Source organism: Pseudophryne corroboree, chromosome 3 (genome assembly GCF_028390025.1).
Source record: "Pseudophryne corroboree isolate aPseCor3 chromosome 3, aPseCor3.hap2, whole genome shotgun sequence".
Classification (NCBI taxonomy): domain Eukaryota; kingdom Metazoa; phylum Chordata; class Amphibia; order Anura; family Myobatrachidae; genus Pseudophryne; species Pseudophryne corroboree.
In genome coordinates this window covers 418516128-418536172 of record NC_086446.1, presented here as the reverse complement: position 1 = coordinate 418536172, position 20045 = coordinate 418516128, and the positions used below count along the sequence as shown (strand labels likewise).

The following is a 20045-nucleotide window of genomic DNA, read 5'->3' as shown; positions in this document are numbered from 1 at the left end:
CTCAATGCTCCTGTTAGCACGGTAGGCATACTGCAAGGGGTCCATTTGAGAGTTAGTCGCTTCTCTCAGGTGGTTCAGCACCAGCCGCTCGAGCGCTTTATTCCAAACAGGTTGGAATAAAAACCTTGTCCTCGTTGTGCAGGAAGAACTGTAATTATCACTCCTGACTGAAGCAACTCCTGCACTGCCTCTTGCAAAACCCTGGTCTTCATTTCCACTGAAGACGGCTGCAAAAATGAGGGTGTTTTTAATGAGGGTGTTTCTTGAAAACGCCTACAGCACCTGGTATTCCCAGGTGGTTTGCCATCCAAGTATTAGCCAGGACCAACACTGCTTAGCTTCCACGATCAGATAAGATTGGGCATGTCCAGTGTGGTGTGGCTGTAGGTCATAACCGTGAGATACCGCTTCTTGCACCCAGGCATCTGTAGTAGACTACTGCCAGATCTATGCAAACTGAAGACGTTAGCCTCCCACCCTGGGTTCCCCCAGGTGGAGGCCGCATCATCAGGCTGATGACTTATCTTCAGATTTGAAAACCGGTCCTCTGGTAGCCCAATAGCTTTTAGACTTGTCGGATTGGGACTGTTTGCCATTACCCTTTCCTTTTCCAAAATACTGTTTAATTCTTTACCAAAAAGAATATCTCCAGTGAACAAGGATAAGACTACGAACCTTCCTAGATTCCGAGTCTGCTTACCATGTACATAGCCAACCCGCTCTGCGAGCTGCTACTGCTGGAGCGGATGCCTGGGAGGCAATTGTACACATCTCCAGGGCCGCTTATTGCTGCCTGTTTGATATGTGCAATATGGGATTTTTGTTCTCTGGATGTCATTGAAAGATCCTCCTTCAATGCATCAGAACAGGCTGCCACTGTTTACGCTATCCAGGCTGAAGCCATGGCTGGTCAAATAATTGCCCAAGACAAGGAAAAAAAGTTTTTAAGAAAACCATCGACTCTCCTATCCGTGACATCATTTATTTATGTTGAAAGCAGAATTAATGTAGATTTTCGCACCAATCTATGACATGCAAATCTACTTTGGGAGCCACCTCCCTTTTTTAAACAATCCCCAGCTGGACGAGAATAAAATAAGAATTTACTTACCGATAATTCTATTTCTCGTAGTCCGTAGTGGATGCTGGGGACTCCGTCAGGACCATGGGGAATAGCGGCTCCGCAGGAGACAGGGCACAAAAGCAAGCTTTTAGGATCACATGGTGTGTACTGGCTCCTCCCCCTATGACCCTCCTCCAAGCCTCAGTTAGGTACTGTGCCCGGACGAGCGTACACAATAAGGAAGGATCTTGAATCCCGGGTAAGACTCATACCAGCCACACCAATCACACCGTACAACTTGTGATCTGAACCCAGTTATCAGTATGATAACAAAGAAGTAGCCTCTTAAAAAAGATGACTCACAACAATAATAACCCGATTTTTGTAACAATAACTATGTACAAGTAATGCAGACAATCCGCACTTGGGATGGGCGCCCAGCATCCACTACGGACTACGAGAAATAGAATTATCGGTAAGTAAATTCTTATTTTCTCTAACGTCCTAGTGGATGCTGGGGACTCCGTCAGGACCATGGGGATTATACCAAAGCTCCCAAACGGGCGGGAGAGTGCGGATGACTCTGCAGCACCAAATGAGAGAACTCCAAGTCCTCTTTAGCCAGAGTATCAAATTTGTAAAATTTTACAAACGTGTTCTCCCCTGACCACGTAGCTGCTCGGCAAAGTTGTAATGCCGAGACCCCTCGGGCAGCCGCCCAAGATGAGCCCACCTTCCTTGTGGAGTGGGCTTTTACAGTTTTAGGCTGTGGCAGGCCTGCCACAGAATGTGCAAGTTGAATTGTGCTACAGATCCAACGAGCAATCGTCTGCTTTGACGCAGGAGCACCCATCTTGTTGGGTGCATACAAGATAAACAACGAGTCAGATTTTCTGACTCCAGCTGTCCTTGAAATATATATTTTCAATGCTCTGACAACGTCCAGTAACTTGGAGTCCTCCAAGTCGCTAGTAGCCGCAGGCACCACAATAGGCTGGTTCAAGTGAAAAGCCGAAACAACCTTAGGGAGAAAATGAGGACGTGTCCGCAGTTCTGCCCTGTCCGAATGGAAAATCAGATATGGGCTTTTGTACGATAAAGCCGCCAACTCTGAAACTCTCCTGGCTGAAGCCAGGGCCAATAGCATGGTTACTTTCCATGTAAGATACTTCAAATCTACCGATTTGAGAGGCTCAAACCAATGAGATTTGAGAAATTCCAAAACTACGTTTAGATCCCACGGTGCCACTGGAGGCACAATTGGGGGTTGTATATGTAGTACACCCTTGACAAAAGTTTGTACTTCAGGCACTGAAGCCAATTCTTTCTGGAAGAAGATTGATAAGGCCGAAATTTGAACTTTAATAGACCACAATTTGAGGCCCATAGACCAGTGGTTCCCAAACTTTTGTGAGTCACGGCACCCTGGAGTGTCAGATTTTTTTTCACGGCACCCCTAGGCCACAAGTTTCTTATTGAGAAATTTTTAAAAAAATATTAGATTAAGTAAATGATGTTTATATGTCATCCTTACGTTCAGTTATGTGGTGAGAGACAGGATTTGCTTCTGTTTGGCCACATATTTTATAACTGGAAGCCATCAGCACTGGTTTTGCCTATTAAATTGACAATAAATAGTTTGAATTGGTCCTTGACCACCAACCTGAGGCACCCCTGCAAGTGTCCCGCGGCACCCCAGGGTGCCACGGCACACAGTTTGGGAACCACTGCCATAGACAATCCTGCCTGCAGGAAATGTAGGAATCGACCCAATTGAAATTCTTCCGTTGGGGCCTTCTTGGCCTCACACCACGCAACATATTTTCTCCAAATGCGGTGATAATGTTGTGCGGTCACTTCCTTCCTAGCTTTAATCAAGGTAGGAATAACTTCCTCTGGAATGCCCTTTTCTTTTAGAATCCGGCGTTCAACCGCCATGCCGTCAAACGCAGTCGCGGTAAGTCTTGGAACATACAAGGTCCCTGCTGAAGCAGATCCCTTCTTAGAGGTAGAGGCCACGGATCTTCCGTGAGCATCTCTTGAAGTTCCGGATACCAAGTTCTTCTTGGCCAATCCGGAGCCACTAGTATTGTTCTTACTCCCCTTTTCCGTATAATTCTCAGTACCTTTGGTATGAGAGGCAGAGGAGGAAACACATACACTGACTGGTACACCCACGGTGTTACCAGAGCGTCCACAGCTATTGCCTGAGGGTCTCTTGACCTAGCGCAATATCTGTCCAGTTTTTTGTTGAGGCGAGACGCCATCATGTCCACCTTTGGTTTTTCCCAATGGTTCACAATCATGTGGAAAACTTCCGGATGAAGTCCCCACTCTCCCGGGTGAAGGTCGTGTCTGCTGAGGAAGTCTGCTTCCCAGTTGTCCACTCCCGGGATGAACACTGCTGACAGTGCTATGACATGATTTTCCGCCCAGCGAAGAATCCTTGCAGCTTCTGTCATTGCTCTTCTGCTTCTCGTGCCGCCTTGTCTGTTTACGTGGGCGACTGCCGTGATGTTGTCCGACTGGATCAACACCGGCTGACCCTGAAGCAGCGGTTTCGCCAAGCTTAGAGCATTGTAGATTGCTCTTAGCTCTAGTATATTTATGTGAAGAGACGTCTCCAGGTTTGACCATACACCCTGGAAGTTTCTTCCCTGTGTGACTGCTCCCCAGCCCCGTAGGCTGGCATCCGTAGTCACCAGGACTACCAGTCCTGTATGCCGAACCTGCGGCCCTCTAACAGATGGGCACTCTGCAACCACCACAGGAGAGACAACCTTGTCCTTGGTGACAGTGTTATCCGCTGATGCATGTGCAGATGCGATCCGGACCATTTGTCCAGCAGATCCCACTGAAATATTCGTGCATGGAATCTGCCGAATGGAATTGCTTCGTAAGAAGCCACCATCTTTCCCAGGACTCTTGTGCATTGATGTACTGACACATTTCCTGGTTTTAGGAGGTTCCTGACAAGTTCGGATAACTCCCTTGCTTTCTCCTCCGGGAGAAACACCTTTTTCTGAACCGTGTCCAGAATCATTCCCAGGAACAGCAGACGTGTTGTCGGGGACAATTGAGATTTTGGAAGATTCAGAATCCACCCGTGTTGTTGAAGCACTACTTGGGTTAGTGCTACACCGACTTCCAGCTGTTCTCTGGACTTTGCCCTTATCAGGAGATCGTCCAAGTAAGGGATAATTAATACGCCTTTTCTTCGTAGAAGAACCATCATTTCGGTCATTACCTTGGTAAAGACCCGAGGTGCCGTGGACAACCCAAACGGCAGCGTTTGAAACTAATAATGACAGTCTTGTATCACGAACCTGAGATACCCTTGGTGTGAGGGGTAAATTGGGACATGCAGATAAGCATCTTTTATGTCCAGGGACACCATGAAGTCCCCTTCTTCCAGATTCGCTATCACTGCTCTTAGTGACTCCATCTTGAACTTGAATTTCTGTATGTACAGGTTCAAGGATTTCAGATTTAGAATAGGTCTTACCGAACCGTCCGGCTTCGGTACCACAAATAGTGTGGAATAATACCCCTTTCCCTGTTGTAGGAGGGGTACCTTGACTATCACCTGCTGAGAATACAGCTTGTGAATGGCTTCCAATACCGTCGCCCTTTCTGAGGGAGACGTTGGTAAAGCAGACTTTAGGAAACGGCGAGGGGGAGATCTTTCGAATTCCAACATGTAACCCTGAGATACTATCTGCAGGATCCACGGGTCCACCTGTGAGCGAGCCCACTGATTGCTGAAAATCTTTAGTCGACCCCCCACCGCTCCTGAGTCCGCTTGTAAAGCCCCAGCGTCATGCTGATGGCTTTGTAGAACCCGGGGCGGGCTTCTGGTCCTGGGCAGGGGCTGCTTGCTGCCCTCTCTTACCCTTTCCTCTGCCTCGTGGCAGATAAGACTGTCCTTTTGCCCGCTTGTTTTTATAGGAGCGAAAGGACTGCGGCTGAAAAGACGGTGTCTTTTTCTGTTGGGAGGGGGTCTGAGGTAAAAAAGTGGATTTGCCGGCAGTTGCCGTGGCCACCAGATCCGATAGACCAACCCCAAATAATTCCTCTCCTTTATATGGCAATACTTCCATATGCCTTTTGGAATCCGCATCACCTGACCACTGTCGCGTCCATAAACTTCTTCTGGCAGATATGGACATCGCACTTACTCTCGATGCCAGAGTGCAAACATCCCTCTGAGCATCTCGCATATAAAGAAACGCATCCTTTAATTGCTCTAGAGTCAATAAAATACTGTCCCTATCCAGGGTATCAATATTTTCAGTCAGGGAATCCAACCACACTACCCCAGCACTGCACATCCAGGCTGAGGCTATTGCTGGTCGGAGTATAACACCAGTATGCGTGTATATACTCTTCAGGGTAGTTTCCAGCCTCCTATCTGCTGGATCCTTGAGGGCGGCCGTATCTGGAGACGGCAACGCCACTTGTTTTGATAAACGTGTGAGCGCTTTATCCACCCTAGGGGGTGTTTCCCAGCGCGCCCTAACCTCTGGTGGGAAAGGGTATAATGCCAATAACTTCTTAGAAATTAGCAGTTTTCTATCTGGGTTAACCCACGCTTCATCACACACGTCATTCAATTCCTCTGATTCTGGAAAAGCTACAGGTAGTTTTTTCACCCCCCACATAATACCCCTTTTTGAGGTACCTGCAGTATCAGAGATCTGCAAAGCCTCCTTCATTGCCGTGATCATATAACGTGTGGCCCTATTGGAAAATACGTTTGTTTCTTCACCGTCGACACTAGATTCATCTGTGTCGGTACCTGTGTCGACTGACTGAGGTAAGGGACGTTTTACAGCCCCTGACGGTGTCTGAGACGCCTGAGCAGGTACTAACTGGTTTTCCGGCCGTCTCATTTCGTCAACTGACTTTTGTAATGTACTAACATTATCACGTAATTCCATAATTAAAGCCATCCATTCCGGTGTCGACTCCCTAGGGGGTGACATCACCATTACCGGCAATTGCTCCGCCTCCACACCAACATCGTCCTCATACATGTCGACACACACGTACCGACACACCGCAGACACACAGGGAATGCTCTTATCGAAGACAGGACCCCACTAGCCCTTTGGGGAGACAGAGGGAGAGTTTGCCAGCACACACCAAAAGCGCTATAAAATGTATATAAACAACCCTAAAAGGTGTTGTTTTTGTTATATGCGCTTTAAATATATAAATATCGCCAAAATATGCCCCCCTTCTCTTTGTTACCCTGTTTCTGTAGTGCAGTGCAGGGGAGAGTCCTGGGAGCCTTCCTCACAGCGGAGCTGAGCAGGAAAATGGCGCTGTGTGCTGAGGAGAATAAGCCCCGCCCCCTTTTCGGCGGGCTTTTCTCCCGGGTTTTGAGATATCTGGCCTGGGTTAAATACATACATATAGCCTCAATGGCTATATGTGATGTATTCTTTGCCATCAAAGGTATTAAATATTGCTGCCCAGGGCGCCCCCAGCAGCGCCCTGCACCCTCCGTGACCGTTCAGTGTGAAGTGTGTAGCAACAATGGCGCACAGCTGCAGGGCTGTGCGCTACCTTCATGAAGGCTGAAGAGCCTTCTGCCGCCTGTTTCCGGACCCTCGATCTTCAGCATCTGTAAGGGGGATCGGCGGCGCGGCTCCGGGACGAACCCCAGGGTGACCTGTGTTCCGACTCCCTCTGAAGCTATGTCCAGTAGCCTAAGACTCCAATCCATCCTGCACGCAGGTGAGTTGAAAATCTCTCCCCTAAGTCCCTCGATGCAGTGAGCCTGTTGCCAGCAGGACTCACTGAAAATAATAAACCTAAAAACTTTTTCTAAGCAGCTCTTTAGGAGAGCCACCTAGATTGCACCCTGCTCGGACGGGCACAAAAACCTAACTGAGGCTTGGAGGAGGGTCATAGGGGGAGGAGCCAGTACACACCATGTGATCCTAAAAGCTTGCTTTTGTGCCCTGTCTCCTGCGGAGCCGCTATTCCCCATGGTCCTGACGGAGTCCCCAGCATCCACTAGGACGTTAGAGAAATTGAAATTCCATTTCTTGGAATTCTAACTTATTACTGGGCGTAACCCAACCTCTTGCATAATTTCCATCAGCTGTTTTGGGACGTTTAAACACAGTTGCCTTAGTTTTTAACACAGGCTCTGCTGCTGCTTCTGCTAAGGATAGAATGGCTTACATAGTACTAATTAGCTCAGGTATGTCCCCTGAGCTGAGACCTTCCTCCGAAGTGCAAGGAGTCCTCCGACGAATGTGTTGACTGTGGAGATGTTTATGTGATTTACTTACACCGGCCTTTCAGCCTGCTTTTGTTGAGAGGCTGCCAATTCCTGAGGTGGAAAACCCTCAGAATGAATGTTGCATGTAAGGCTTAATAGTGTAACCTGTCCCTGGTATAGGAGCTGGTATTATCTGCTCAGCTATATTGGATAATGTCTGTGCAAAGTGGCCCATGAAGGTTCAACTGGAACCTGTGCTTGCCTCGGTTATTTAAGAGGCTTCGGTGACAAATAAAACATTTTGCACATAATCCCATTAAACCAGATCCTGATAGGTTAACTCAGCTTCACAAGACAAACATGAAATGAGTGTTGTTGGTGCTGCTGTCAAAAGTGTATTTTCCACACTCTTACCGCTCTAAGACATGATAAATCACACACCTGTACAGTGTTACTACACAATTTGTGACTGTAATCACTATAAAATTTGTTAAAGTGACACACAATCCGACCCTACCCTGCTTTGCACCAGCATTGAGGATCGGAATGCACAGAAAAACTGACAGAATTATAGTAAAGTCAGCAATCACACTGTCAGTCAGTCACAGGTTATACATTAGTATAGTAAGCAATATGAGCACAATCAACTACAAATACATTTCGAGTATATAGGAGAAACATATTACTGCATTAACTTATATAGAATTTAACCGTATTCAGTCGCAAAAAATAAGATTTTACTTACCGATAAATCTATTTCTCGTAGTCCGTAGTGGATGCTGGGACTCCGTAAGGACCATGGGGAATAGCGGCTCCGCAGGAGACAGGGCACAAAATAAAAGCTTGAGATATCAGGTGGTGTGCACTGGCTCCTCCCCCTATGACCCTCCTCCAAGCCAGTTAGGATACTGTGCCCGGACGAGCGTACATAATAAGGAAGGATATTGAATCCCGGGTAAGACTCATACCAGCCACACCAATCACACCGTACAACTCGTGATCTGAACCCAGTTAACAGTATGATAAATTTAAAGGAGCCTCTGAAAGGATGGCTCAACAATAATGACCCGAATTTTTTGTAACAATAACTATATACAAGTATTGCAGACAATCCGCACTAGGGATGGGCGCCCAGCATCCACTACGGACTACGAGAAATAGATTTATCGGTAAGTAAAATCTTATTTTCTCTAACGTCCTAAGTGGATGCTGGGACTCCGTAAGGACCATGGGGATTATACCAAAGCTCCCAAACGGGCGGGAGAGTGCGGATGACTCTGCAGCACCGAATGAGAGAACTCCAGGTCCTCCTCAGCCAGGGTATCAAATTTGTAGAATTTAGCAAACGTGTTTGCCCCTGACCAAGTAGCTGCTCGGCAAAGTTGTAAAGCCGAGACCCCTCGGGCAGCCGCCCAAGATGAGCCCACTTTCCTTGTGGAATGGGCTTTTACTGATTTTGGCTGTGGCAATCCTGCCACGGAATGTGCAAGCTGAATTGTACTACAAATCCAACGAGCAATCGTCTGCTTTGAAGCAGGAGCACCCAGCTTGTTGGGTGCATACAGGATAAACAGCGAGTCAGTTTTCCTGACTCCAGCCGTCCTGGAAACATATTTTCAAGGCCCTGACAACGTCCAGCAACTTAGAGTCCTCTAAGTCCCTAGTAGCCGCAGGTACCACAATAGGTTGGTTCATGTGAAATGCAGAAACCACCTTAGGTAGAAATTGAGGACGAGTCCTCAATTCCGCCCTGTCAGAATGAAAATTTAGGTAAGGGCTTTTACATGATAAAGCCGCCAATTCTGACACACGCCTAGCTGAAGCCAAGGCCAACAGCATCGACACCTTCCACGTGAGATATTTTAAATCTACCGTAGACAATGGTTCAAACCAGTGTGATTTTAGAAATCTCAACACAACATTGAGATCCCAAGGTGCCACTGGAGGCACAAAAGGAGGTTGTATGTGCAGCACCCCTTTCACAAATGTCTGAACTTCAGGTACTGAAGCCAGTTCTTTCTGGAAGAATATCGACAGGGCCGAAATTTGAACCTTAATGGACCCTAATTTTAGGCCCATAGACAGTCCTGTTTGCAGGAAATGCAAGAAACGACCCAGTTGAAATTCCTGTGTAGGGGCCTTCTTGGCCTCACACCACGCAACATATTTACGCCAAATGCGGAGATAATGTTTTGCGGTTACTTCCTTTCTGGCTTTTACCAGAGTAGGGATGACTTCTTCTGGAATGCCCTTGTCCTTCAGGATCCGGCGTTCAACCGCCATGCCGTCAAACGCAGCCGCGGTAAGTCTTGGAACAGACAAGGCCCCTGCAGTAGCAGGTCCTGTCTTAGAGGTAGAGGCCACGGTTCGTCCGTGAGCATCTCTTGAAGTTCCGGGTACCAAGACCTTCTTGGCCAATCCGGAACCACGAGTATAGTTCTTACTCCTCTCCTTCTTATGATTCTCAATACTTTCGGTATGAGGGGCAGAGGAGGGAATACATACACTGACTGGTACACCCAAGGCGTTACCAGAGCGTCCACTGCTATTGCCTGAGGGTCCCTTGACCTGGCGCAATATCTGTCCAGTTTTTTGTTTAGACGTGACGCCATCATGTCCACCTTTGGTCTTTCCCAACGGTTTACAATTTGGTGGAAGACTTCTGGGTGAAGTCCCCACTCTCCCGGGTGAAGGTCGTGTCTGCTGAGGAAGTCTGCTTCCCAGTTGTCCACTCCCGGAATGAACACTGCTGACAGTGCTATCACATGATTTTCCGCCCAGCGAAGAATCCTTGCAGTTTCTGCCATTGCCCTCCTGCTTCTCGTGCCGCCCTGTCTGTTTATGTGGGCGACTGACGTGATGTTGTCCGACTGGATCAACACCGCCTGACCCTGAAGCAGAGGTTTTGCTTGAATTAAGGCATTGTAAATGGCCCTTAGTTCTAGAATGTTTATATGAAGAGATGTTTCCATGCTTGACCACAAGCCCTGGAAATTCCTTCCCTGTGTGACTGCTCCCCAGCCTCTCAGGCTGGCATCCGTGGTTACCAGGATCCAATCCTGAATGCCAAATCTGCGGCCCTCTAGTAGATGAGCCCTCTGAAGCCACCACAGGAGAGACACCCTTGTCCTTGGCGACAGGGTTATCCGTTGATGCATCTGAAGATGCGATCCGGACCATTTTCCCAGTAGATCCCACTGAAAAGTTCTTGCATGGAATCTTCCGAATGGAATCGCTTCGTAAGAAGCCACCATTTTTCCCAAGACCCTTGTGCACTGATGCATTGAGACCTGTCCTGGTTTTAGGAGGTTCCTGACTAGCTCGGATAACTCCCTGGCCTTCTCCTCCGGGAGAAACACCTTCTTCTGGACTGTGTCCAGAATCATTCCTAAGAACAGTAGACGTGTCGTTGGAATCAGCTGCGATTTTGGAATATTTAGAATCCATCCGTGCTGACTTAGCACTACCTGAGATAGTGCCACTCCGACTTCTAACTGTTCCTTGGTTCTTGCCCTTATCAGGAGATCGTCCAAGTAAGGGATAATTAAGATGCCTTTTCTTCGTAGAAGAATCATCATTTCGGCCATTACCTTGGTAAAGACCCGAGGCGCCGTGGACAATCCAAACGGCAGCGTCTGAAACTGATAATGACAGTTTTGTACTACAAACCTGAGGTACCCTTGGTGAGAAGGATATATTGGGACGTGGAGATAAGCATCCTTGATGTCCAGCGACACCATATAGTCCCCCTCTTCCAGGTTCGCTATCACCGCTCTGAGTGACTCCATCTTGAATTTGAACCTTTTTATGTAAGTGTTCAAAGATTTTAGATTTAATATTGGTCTCACCGAGCCGTCCGGCTTCGGTACCACAAATAGTGTGGAATAATACCCCTTCCCCTGTTGTAAGAGGGGTACCTTGATTATCACCTGCTGGGAGTACAGCTTGTGAATGGCTTCCAGAACTGCCTCCCTGTCGGAGGGAGACTTTGGTAAAGCAGACTTCAGGAACCGATGAGGAGGAAACGCCTCGAATTCCAGTTTGTACCCCTGTGATACTACCTGTAGAATCCAGGGATCCACTTGCGAGTGAGCCCACTGCGCGTTGAAATACTTGAGACGGGCCCCCACCGTGTCTGAGTCTGCTTGTAAAGCCCCAGCGTCATGCTGAAGACTTGGCAGAAGCAGGGGAGGGCTTCTGCTCCTGGGAAGCGGCTGCATGGTGCTGCCTTTTTCCTCTTCCTCTGCCCTTGGGCAGAAAAGAGTGACCTTTTGCTCGCTTGTACTTATGGGAACGAAAGGACTGAGTTTGAAAAGAGTGTGTCTTTTTCTGTTGATGTGAAGTAACCTGGGGTAAAAAGGTGGATTTTCCAGCCGTTGCCACCAGGTCTGTTAGACCAGCCCCAAATAACTCCTCCCCCTTATACGGCAATACTTCCATGTGCCGTTTGGAATCTGCGTCCCCTGACCACTGTCTGGTCCATAATGCTCTTCTGGCAGAGATGGACATTGCGCTTACTCTTGATGCCAGGGTACAAATATCCCTCTGCGCATCACGCATATATAGCAATGCATCCTTTAAATGTTCTATAGTTAACAGAATATTGTCCCTATCCAGGGTATCAATATTCTCAGTCAGGGAATCCGCCCATGCGACTCCAGCACTGCACATCCAGGCTGATGCGATTGCTGGTCGCAGTATAACACCAGTATGTGTGTATATACTTTTCAGGATATTTTCCAGCCTCCTATCAGCTGGTTCTTTGAGGGTGGCCGTATCAGGGGACGGTAACGCTACTTGTTTAGATAAACGTGTGAGCGCCTTATCTACCCTAGGGGGTGTTTCCCACCGTGCCCTAACCTCTGGCGGGAAAGGGTATAGTGCTAATAACTTATTAGAAATTAGCTGTTTTTTATCGGGGGAAACCCACGCTTTATCACACACCTCATTTATTTCCTCAGACTCAGGAAAAACTATTGGCAGTTTTTTCACACCCCACATAATACCCGCCTTTGAGGTATTTGTAGTGTCAGAAAGGTTCAATGCCTCTTTCATTGCCGTGATCATGTAACGTGTGGCCCTACTGGACATTACGTTTGTCTCGTCACCGTCGACACTAGATTCAGTATCTGTATCTGGATCCGTGTCGACCCACTGAGGTAGCGGCCGTTTTAGGGCCCCTGAGGGTGTCTGAGACGCCTGAACAGGCACTAATTGATTTGCCGGCTTTCTCATGTCGTCAACAGTTTTTTGTAAATTGCTGACATTATCACTTAATTGCTTAAACACAATCATCCAGTCAGGTGTCGACTCCCTAGGGGGTGACATCACTAACACAGGCAACTGCTCCGCCTCCACCTCATTTTCCTCCTCATACATGTCGACACACGCGTACCGACACACAGCACACACACCGGGAATGCTCTGATAGAGGACAGGACCCCACTTAGCCCTTTGGAGAGACAGAGGGAGAGTCTGCCAGCACACACCCAGCGCTATATATATACAGGGATAACCTTATATAAGTGTTAATCCCTTATAGCTGCTGTTAATCTAGTTATTTGCTGCCAAAATGCCCCCCCTTCTCTTTTTTACCCTGAATCAGATGCAGTACTGCAGGGGAGAATCAGGGAGCCGTCCTTCCAGCGGAGCTGTGAGGGAATAATGGCGCCAGTGTGCGGAGGAGATAGGCCCCGCCCCTTCACGACGTCCTTAACTCCCGCTTTTTTGTGTAAAATGGCAGGGGAAAAAATACATCCATATAGCCCTGGAGCTATATGTGATGTATTCCTTTTGCCAGCTAAGGTATATGTGTGTTATATTGCGTCTCAGGGCGCTCCCCCCCAGCGCCCTGCACCCTCAGTGACCGGAGTGTGAAGTGTGCTGAGAGCAATGGCGCACAGCTGCGGTGCTGTGCGCTACCTTAGTCTTGAAGACAGGATGTCTTCTGCCGCCGCTTTCACCGGACCTTCGTCTCTTCTGGCTCTGTAAGGGGGACGGCGGCGCGGCTCCGGTGACCCATCCAGGCTGAACCTGTGATCGTCCCTCTGGAGCTAACGTCCAGTAGCCTAAGAAGCCCAATCCACTCTGCACTCAGGTGAGTTCGCTTCTTCTCCCCTTAGTCCCACGATGCAGTGAGCCTGTTGCCAGCAGGACTCACTGAAAATAAAAAAACCTAACTAAACTTTTATTCTAAGCAGCTCTGGAGAGCTACCTAGTTTGCACCCTTCTCGGCCGGGCACAAAAATCTAACTGGCTTGGAGGAGGGTCATAGGGGGAGGAGCCAGTGCACACCACCTGATATCTCAAGCTTTTATTTTGTGCCCTGTCTCCTGCGGAGCCGCTATTCCCCATGGTCCTTACGGAGTCCCAGCATCCACTTAGGACGTTAGAGAAACAGCAGCAATAGTTATCAGACTCATATGCATTAGGCACTTATCCAACTATTCGTACTCAAAGGTAGACAGAGACTTGTTGCTCTATTACCAGACTCAGTAGAGTGGGATACAGGGAGACTCACCAAGCTTCCAGGATCGATCAATACATTAGCAAACGCTGAGTGGATCCAAACGCTAACATTGTACACACTCGCCCAGTGAACAGACGCACCAGTCACACAGCCGCCTATGCTGCGACTGGGTCTCCTTAGATTCACAGAGTCTCAGACGGAAGCGGGAAATCAGTTCATGGTAGGAGACTCAGAGAAAACTGGTCATGAACCAGGGAAAGGGACGACCAAGGGAGCGTCTGACTCCCCACTGCCATCAACCCTAGGGATCGCGGCCTCATACTACCCCACCCCTGGAGCCTATGATCCCTAGGGCCTAGCGCTGGTGCACCCTAGGTGGCAGCTGCGTCAGCGACTGTTTGGTAGTCTTCTCCCAAAACAGTGCAGCTGTGTCAGTGTTCCCCCTCTGAGCAAAACCGATGCCTTATATTCTCCCCGAGCTCCGACCATAGCCTTGTAATGTCTGCTGGACTTGCTAGTACACCTGACACAGACGTCCACCGAAACAGCACTGTACTCGTGGGTAAGCGTGGTCGCGACCCAGCGGGGAGTTGTTGTAGCAACTCTAAGGCATGTATAAGACGGGGTTTTTTTAGAAAGATCGCTCAAAAAAATAGTAAGACTAAGAAAATAAAATAATAAAAAAAAGCTTATGGCTGCTAAAAAAAACAGCAGCCCTCTTGACCACAGACCGGCTCCTGCCGCACCAAACAAAAAACTGATTTGCCCGAGCCAGGAGGCGGGGATATATGGATGGGCCCGTTGCATGCTGGGAGGCCGAAAGCTTTGACAGATTGGTGCAAATCTGCTGTCGCACCCTCATAGCCCAATGTTATCCTGTGGATAACCTGAGGACCTTGCCGGAGAAAACATTGTTACTATCGATACAACATCAATATAATGACCATGTTGACACTGTAGAACATGCCACAACCTAAATCCTGCCATGGTACAGAAAGATTCTACATGCAAGTTACCTAAAGCTATAAAATACTTTACAGTATGAAGTGAACATTTATGGTTAGTGGCCATTTAACTTGCCAGGACTTAATCTTACAGTGTGTATCCAGCTTATCTGTCAACTCTTTCTGGTTGGTTAAGAAAATCTGGTAATGTATGGGAGCAAATGGCAATCAACCATTAGCTCCCAAAAGCCAGAAAGTGTGTAAAAATGGTTATTCGGATATTTGGTTAAATCAAAATGTATTTAACCAATTTGTCGAAATGACCATTTTTGTCTGTTTTCCAGTGTTTGGGAGCAAGTGGTTAATTGTTATTTGCTCCCATACATTACAAGATTTTCGTTCCAACCAGAAAGATTAGATAGATCATTTAATAGTGTGTATCCAGCTTTAGGACCCAATTCAGAGTTGTACGCAATGCCAAGGTTTTCGCAGTTGAGCGATTGTTTTGCAACTGAGCATGTGCAACACACATAGGAAAGACTTACTGCACAAAGCACAGAGGAAAGCATTATTGCGCACGCGCAAAGCCTTACTGTGCAAGTTGGTGTTTGAGAAAACATTCTTAAAGTTTCCGTAATAGCAAAGTCCTAAAAAGTCCACTGCGATCGACATTAGTAGGTAGAGTCAGAGAGGTGAGCGAAAGTGAACGTAAAGAGGAGGCTGGACCATGAGCGTGTTATGGGAGTTCCGGCTGCATTCCCAATAACGGAACCACATGCTTAGAGGCCATATTTTGGAGCTGTACCTGAATCAGCACAGCCCACAACTTACTCGAAGAATCGATGTACGTCCAATGTTGCATCAATGGTGGTGTATTCTTGAACCCCGGCAGTTCCACGCACAACACAGATAAGGAAAGGGGTGTAGCAGAGTCTGCTTAGTGTGTTGCCTGCTACCTTACACAGGGCATCTATTGGCAGGCATTTGCATATTTTTGCACATAGCTGCGATTTCTGACTCAGCCAGTGCTGTAATGGCGTACATCTATGAATCAGGCCCTTACTCCAAAAAGGCATCAAAAGCTAAAATACAAACCAAACGTAAAAGTATTTCTGTATGGGGGAAAAAGCCTCGTTATGCCTCCAGATAAAAACAAGATCATGCACTGTAATTTTTTTCTCATTTATTTTATATATTTATTATGGAACTTTTGTACCTCATGAGTCAACTTAGTTTGGATACCTATTACAAACTGATTGCAAGAAGACAAATGATATATGACACTACTATGATTTCTTACCAAGCTGAGCAATTGACTGCAGAGACCTGGAATCTGCACTGGTTTCCTGACCATTGGGCTCCCAGCCATCAGCAACCTCTGAGATCCCATCATGTGTGACTTCTTTCTGCTTCTTAGACCTCTCAGCATAATCCAACTGTGGGTCATCACTGCCCTCATCTGAGGCACCCTGTTTGTCTTCTTCCAGCCTTTCCGCAAACCAGGCTCTGATATCATCTGCAGACATCCCAGTCTTCTCACAAAGATCATCAATATCATCTTCACAAACTATTTGCTGCTGACTATAATAGTCCAGAAGAGGCTGGTGGGATAGAGGTTTAAGGTCATTAAAAACTTTTTGATAGCTGTCATACCACTTTAAATTGCCATTTTTATAAGAGTATCTGCAATCCCCAAACCAGCGTACAACATCTGTACGTGGAAGCCCAGTCTGCTCCACCAAGTTATCATACTCCTCTACAGATGGCCATTGTGTCTTGACAAACATTTGCTTTAAAAAGTCTCGCTGTTGGGCAGTTTTTTTACAGGACTGTCTATTTTTCTGAGGTGTGGATGGCCTACTGCCACCATCACTTGCCATACTATTATCCTTTGAACTCTCGGTGTTGTCCCCTGACTCTGTCACACGGAGAGCCTTTAGATTGATTTTTATTGGGTTTACTTTTCGCTCAGATACTGGAGAACTGTTCTCTACATGAGACTCTAAATCATCAGAAACTTTAACATCATAGATCTCCATCTCGTCAGCTGAAATTTCAATATCATCATCAAAATGTGAATGATCTTTCTTGAGATCTTCTGCTATCTTCTTGCGTTTCTCCGAGAACCAGCCATCTATTTCACGCCTTGTCATTTTAGTCTCACTCCGAAGTCGGTTCACCTCCTCCACAGAAGGACAGCTATCCCGAGCAAAGCTACCTTCCAGAGCTCTGAGCTGCTCAGGTGCCCTCTCTTTGTATCGTGTGAGTGTAAAGTCTGGAGCCTGGTTCCATGACTGTCTCCTTGGAGCATGTGATGGAGTATGTGATGGAGCATGTGATGGAGTATGTGATTGAGTATGTGATGGAGCATGTCCACTTGTTGGAAGAGCGAAGTCATCAGGTTCTTTCACCATAGTAAACATTGTATCAGATTGGGGGTCAGATACCAGATCACCAGACTCCGCAAAATAAGATGAAGGTTTGTTACGGAAGTGATATCTCTTATCACTAAACCATTTTCTAACATCCCTTGTGGACAGACCGGTAATTCTGGTCAGCTTTGCAACCTCACCATGTGAGGGAAACTGACTTTTGCAAAAACTGTTTTTGAGAGCACTAAGCTGCTGTCTTGACTTTTTGCATCTTGAAACAATGGGATCGTAAGCGTTTGGTGACAGCATGCTGGGAGAGGTGGTTGTAACTGGTTTAGATGAAATATTTAATTTTCCAGATAACGATGCTGTACTAGCCGCAGTTGTGGTTTGACTGGTGTGAAAAGGCGTCACTGTTAGGGACACTGAAGTAGCAGTTCCTTGGATTCCATTTGTAATAATAGGTTGAGTAACAAGCAAACCCCCTGCTCCTTGCGGTTGACCGACAATCTGCCCTGGAAGAGCAGCTTGAATAATGTGCTGAACGTTGCCTGCACTGGCTACAAGTGGTGCATTCAAAACAGTTATAGTTGGCTGAGGTACAGGCTGGGGGATGGACTGGATTACAGTGTTAAACATCTTCTTCCTGGAGTCTTCAATTTCCTCAGGTGACCAGCTGATACCTTGTTTAAGCCGTTGTGCTGTAAACCAGATTTTGATCTGCTCTTCTGGGTATTTTGTAACCACTGTTAGATAGCAAAGCTCTGCCTTTGTAGGGTAAGGGAATTTATTGAAATTGTTTTTAAGGAAACAGTTAGAATCCATGGACGAGTTGTAGGTTGGAATGCTGCTTAAAGGAATCATTACTTTGGGAAGGGACTTTGCAGTAGGAAGTTGGTGACTTTGATACTTCTGTACAACAGATTGTTTATGTAGCACTGGTGCTACGATTGATGTAGTAAGCTTTGGCTGTATTACGGACTGTGGAGCATTTATTGATACAAGCTGCGTCACCCCAGTCTGCAGTACAGGAACAGTTCCTATTATGGAGCCATTTACAATCTGAGAAGAATTCACAATATTGTTGGTGACTTTGCTAACAGATATGGACCCATTCTTGGGTGTCAAGCGGCTTTTTTTCTCAAACTCTTCACTTACATGGTTGGCATTATCCTTTATGGTGATTATTTTTTTTGTTTCCAGTTTATTTTTCATATTCTTCATTATAGGAGTTTTAGTAATTGATATTTCGGAGTAATCGTCTAAACGTTCCTCTGCACAATGGTCAGTCACATCTGGATCAGTATTATGGCCACTCACACTCTGCTCCACAACGGTATAATTTTCATGCTTGGCCACAGTCCAGGAGAGGTCAGAATCTCCAGGATGACAATCTGCATTGTGAGCTTCCAGCTCCTTAGGGTCTTTTACCAAAAAGCTGCATACAATACAAACATATGAGGGATCCTCTCTAAAGTCATTGTGTTTTGAGTTCATGTGTTCAACAAATGGGCTTGTCTCATGAGAGCCAAAATTGCAGTACTTGCAAAAAAATCTCATACCATCGAGGTTTTGATGCCCATTAGATAGCATCTCATTATTGCTGTCCATAAGATCTGGTAATATTTGCTGAGGTTCATCTTTGGAGCTTTTGTCCTTGAATTCTTCAGCCAATTCTGTGCCACTCTCCAGGGCTAGGGTCTTCAGGGGTATCATACAAGGTGTGGTGGACTTTCTTTTGCTTGCCATGATTCTATATATTTTTTGTATTCACAATCAAAATATTAGAAGGTATGAAATGTTCTGATTAACTGAAACTTAGGTGGATATTGTGCGAGACATCACACTCTGGGCACGATGATTCACACGGCTCCAGCTTGCGTTGCAAAATCCTAAAAGTGAAGAAAAAGAAATGGATTATACTTCTTACTATATAAAATGTGTATTTTTTAAGCAGTTTACTTCCAGCTTGGGAACATGCATTAGATGAACAAAGTCAAATATTCATCTATAAGCAAAACACAGTAATGTGTTCAAAGGCTTATCTAAATTACATATATATATATATATATATATAATATATTTATTACACACACACACACATATATATATATATGACAAAGAGGATGGAGAAGAACAAGCGCCTAATGGTGTAGTCAGTTCTTAATGTGTGTAATGACACTCAGAGAATAATGAATGCGTACCAGATAATATCTTTGTAAAAGGCCTATCAAAACTCCACTCAGGTTGTTTCACACCATCTGTTATTCAAGGAAACAGAGATCGCCACATAGCGTAGTATTACCGGTTACCAATATTGGCCCTACAAGCACACAGGTAGGCGTACCGAATTCTTATAGGTATTCAGCACAACACATGGGTCTGTATCCAAATGTACCAGGTCAAATATGCCAGGATCTCTGTGGTCTAGGTCATCTGACCATTTAAAAGTATTTATTTCTCTAACGTCCTAGAGGATGCTGGGGACTCCGTAAGGACCATGGGGATAGACAGGCTCCGCAGGAGACATGGGCACTTTAAGAAAGAATTTAGTTCCTGGTGTGCACTGGCTCCTCCCTCTATGCCCCTCCTCCAGACCTCAGTTTGATACTGTGCCCAGAGGAGCTGGGTGCTTTTCAGTGAGCTCTCCTGAGTTTACTGATAGAAAGTATTTTGTTAGGTTTTTTTATTTTCAGGGAGCTCTGCTGGCAACAGACTCCCTGCATCGAGGGACTGAGGGGAGAGAAGCAGCCCTACTCTCTGAAGCTAGGTCCTGCTTCTTAGGCTACTGGACACCATTAGCTCCAGAAGGATTGGTACGCAGGATCTCACCCTCGCCATCCGTCCCAGAGCCGCGCCGCCGCCCCCCTCGCAGAGCCGGAAGACAGAAGCCGGGTGAGTGAGAAGAAAAGAAGACATCACAGGCGGCAGAAGACTTTATGATCTTCACTAGAGGTAACGC

At 46.6% G+C, this 20045-nt stretch overlaps 1 protein-coding gene and 1 pseudogene across 2 annotated transcripts in view; both read right to left on the bottom strand.

The window, feature by feature from the left end:
• Window positions 1-270: 270 nt before the first annotated feature.
• Window positions 271-389, bottom strand: LOC134896703 (5S ribosomal RNA; annotated as a pseudogene).
• A 15543-nt stretch (window positions 390-15932) lies between these two features.
• The window catches only part of ZHX3 (zinc fingers and homeoboxes 3), a 101473-nt gene continuing 97360 nt past the window's right edge, over window positions 15933-20045 (bottom strand). For both annotated transcript variants that reach the window (XM_063960248.1, XM_063960249.1), the window contains exon 2: window positions 15933-18975. In XM_063960248.1, coding sequence (XP_063816318.1) covers window positions 15998-18832 — 2835 coding nt within the window. In that variant the 5' untranslated portion in view covers window positions 18833-18975 and the 3' untranslated portion in view covers window positions 15933-15997. The remainder of the gene's footprint in view (window positions 18976-20045) is intronic.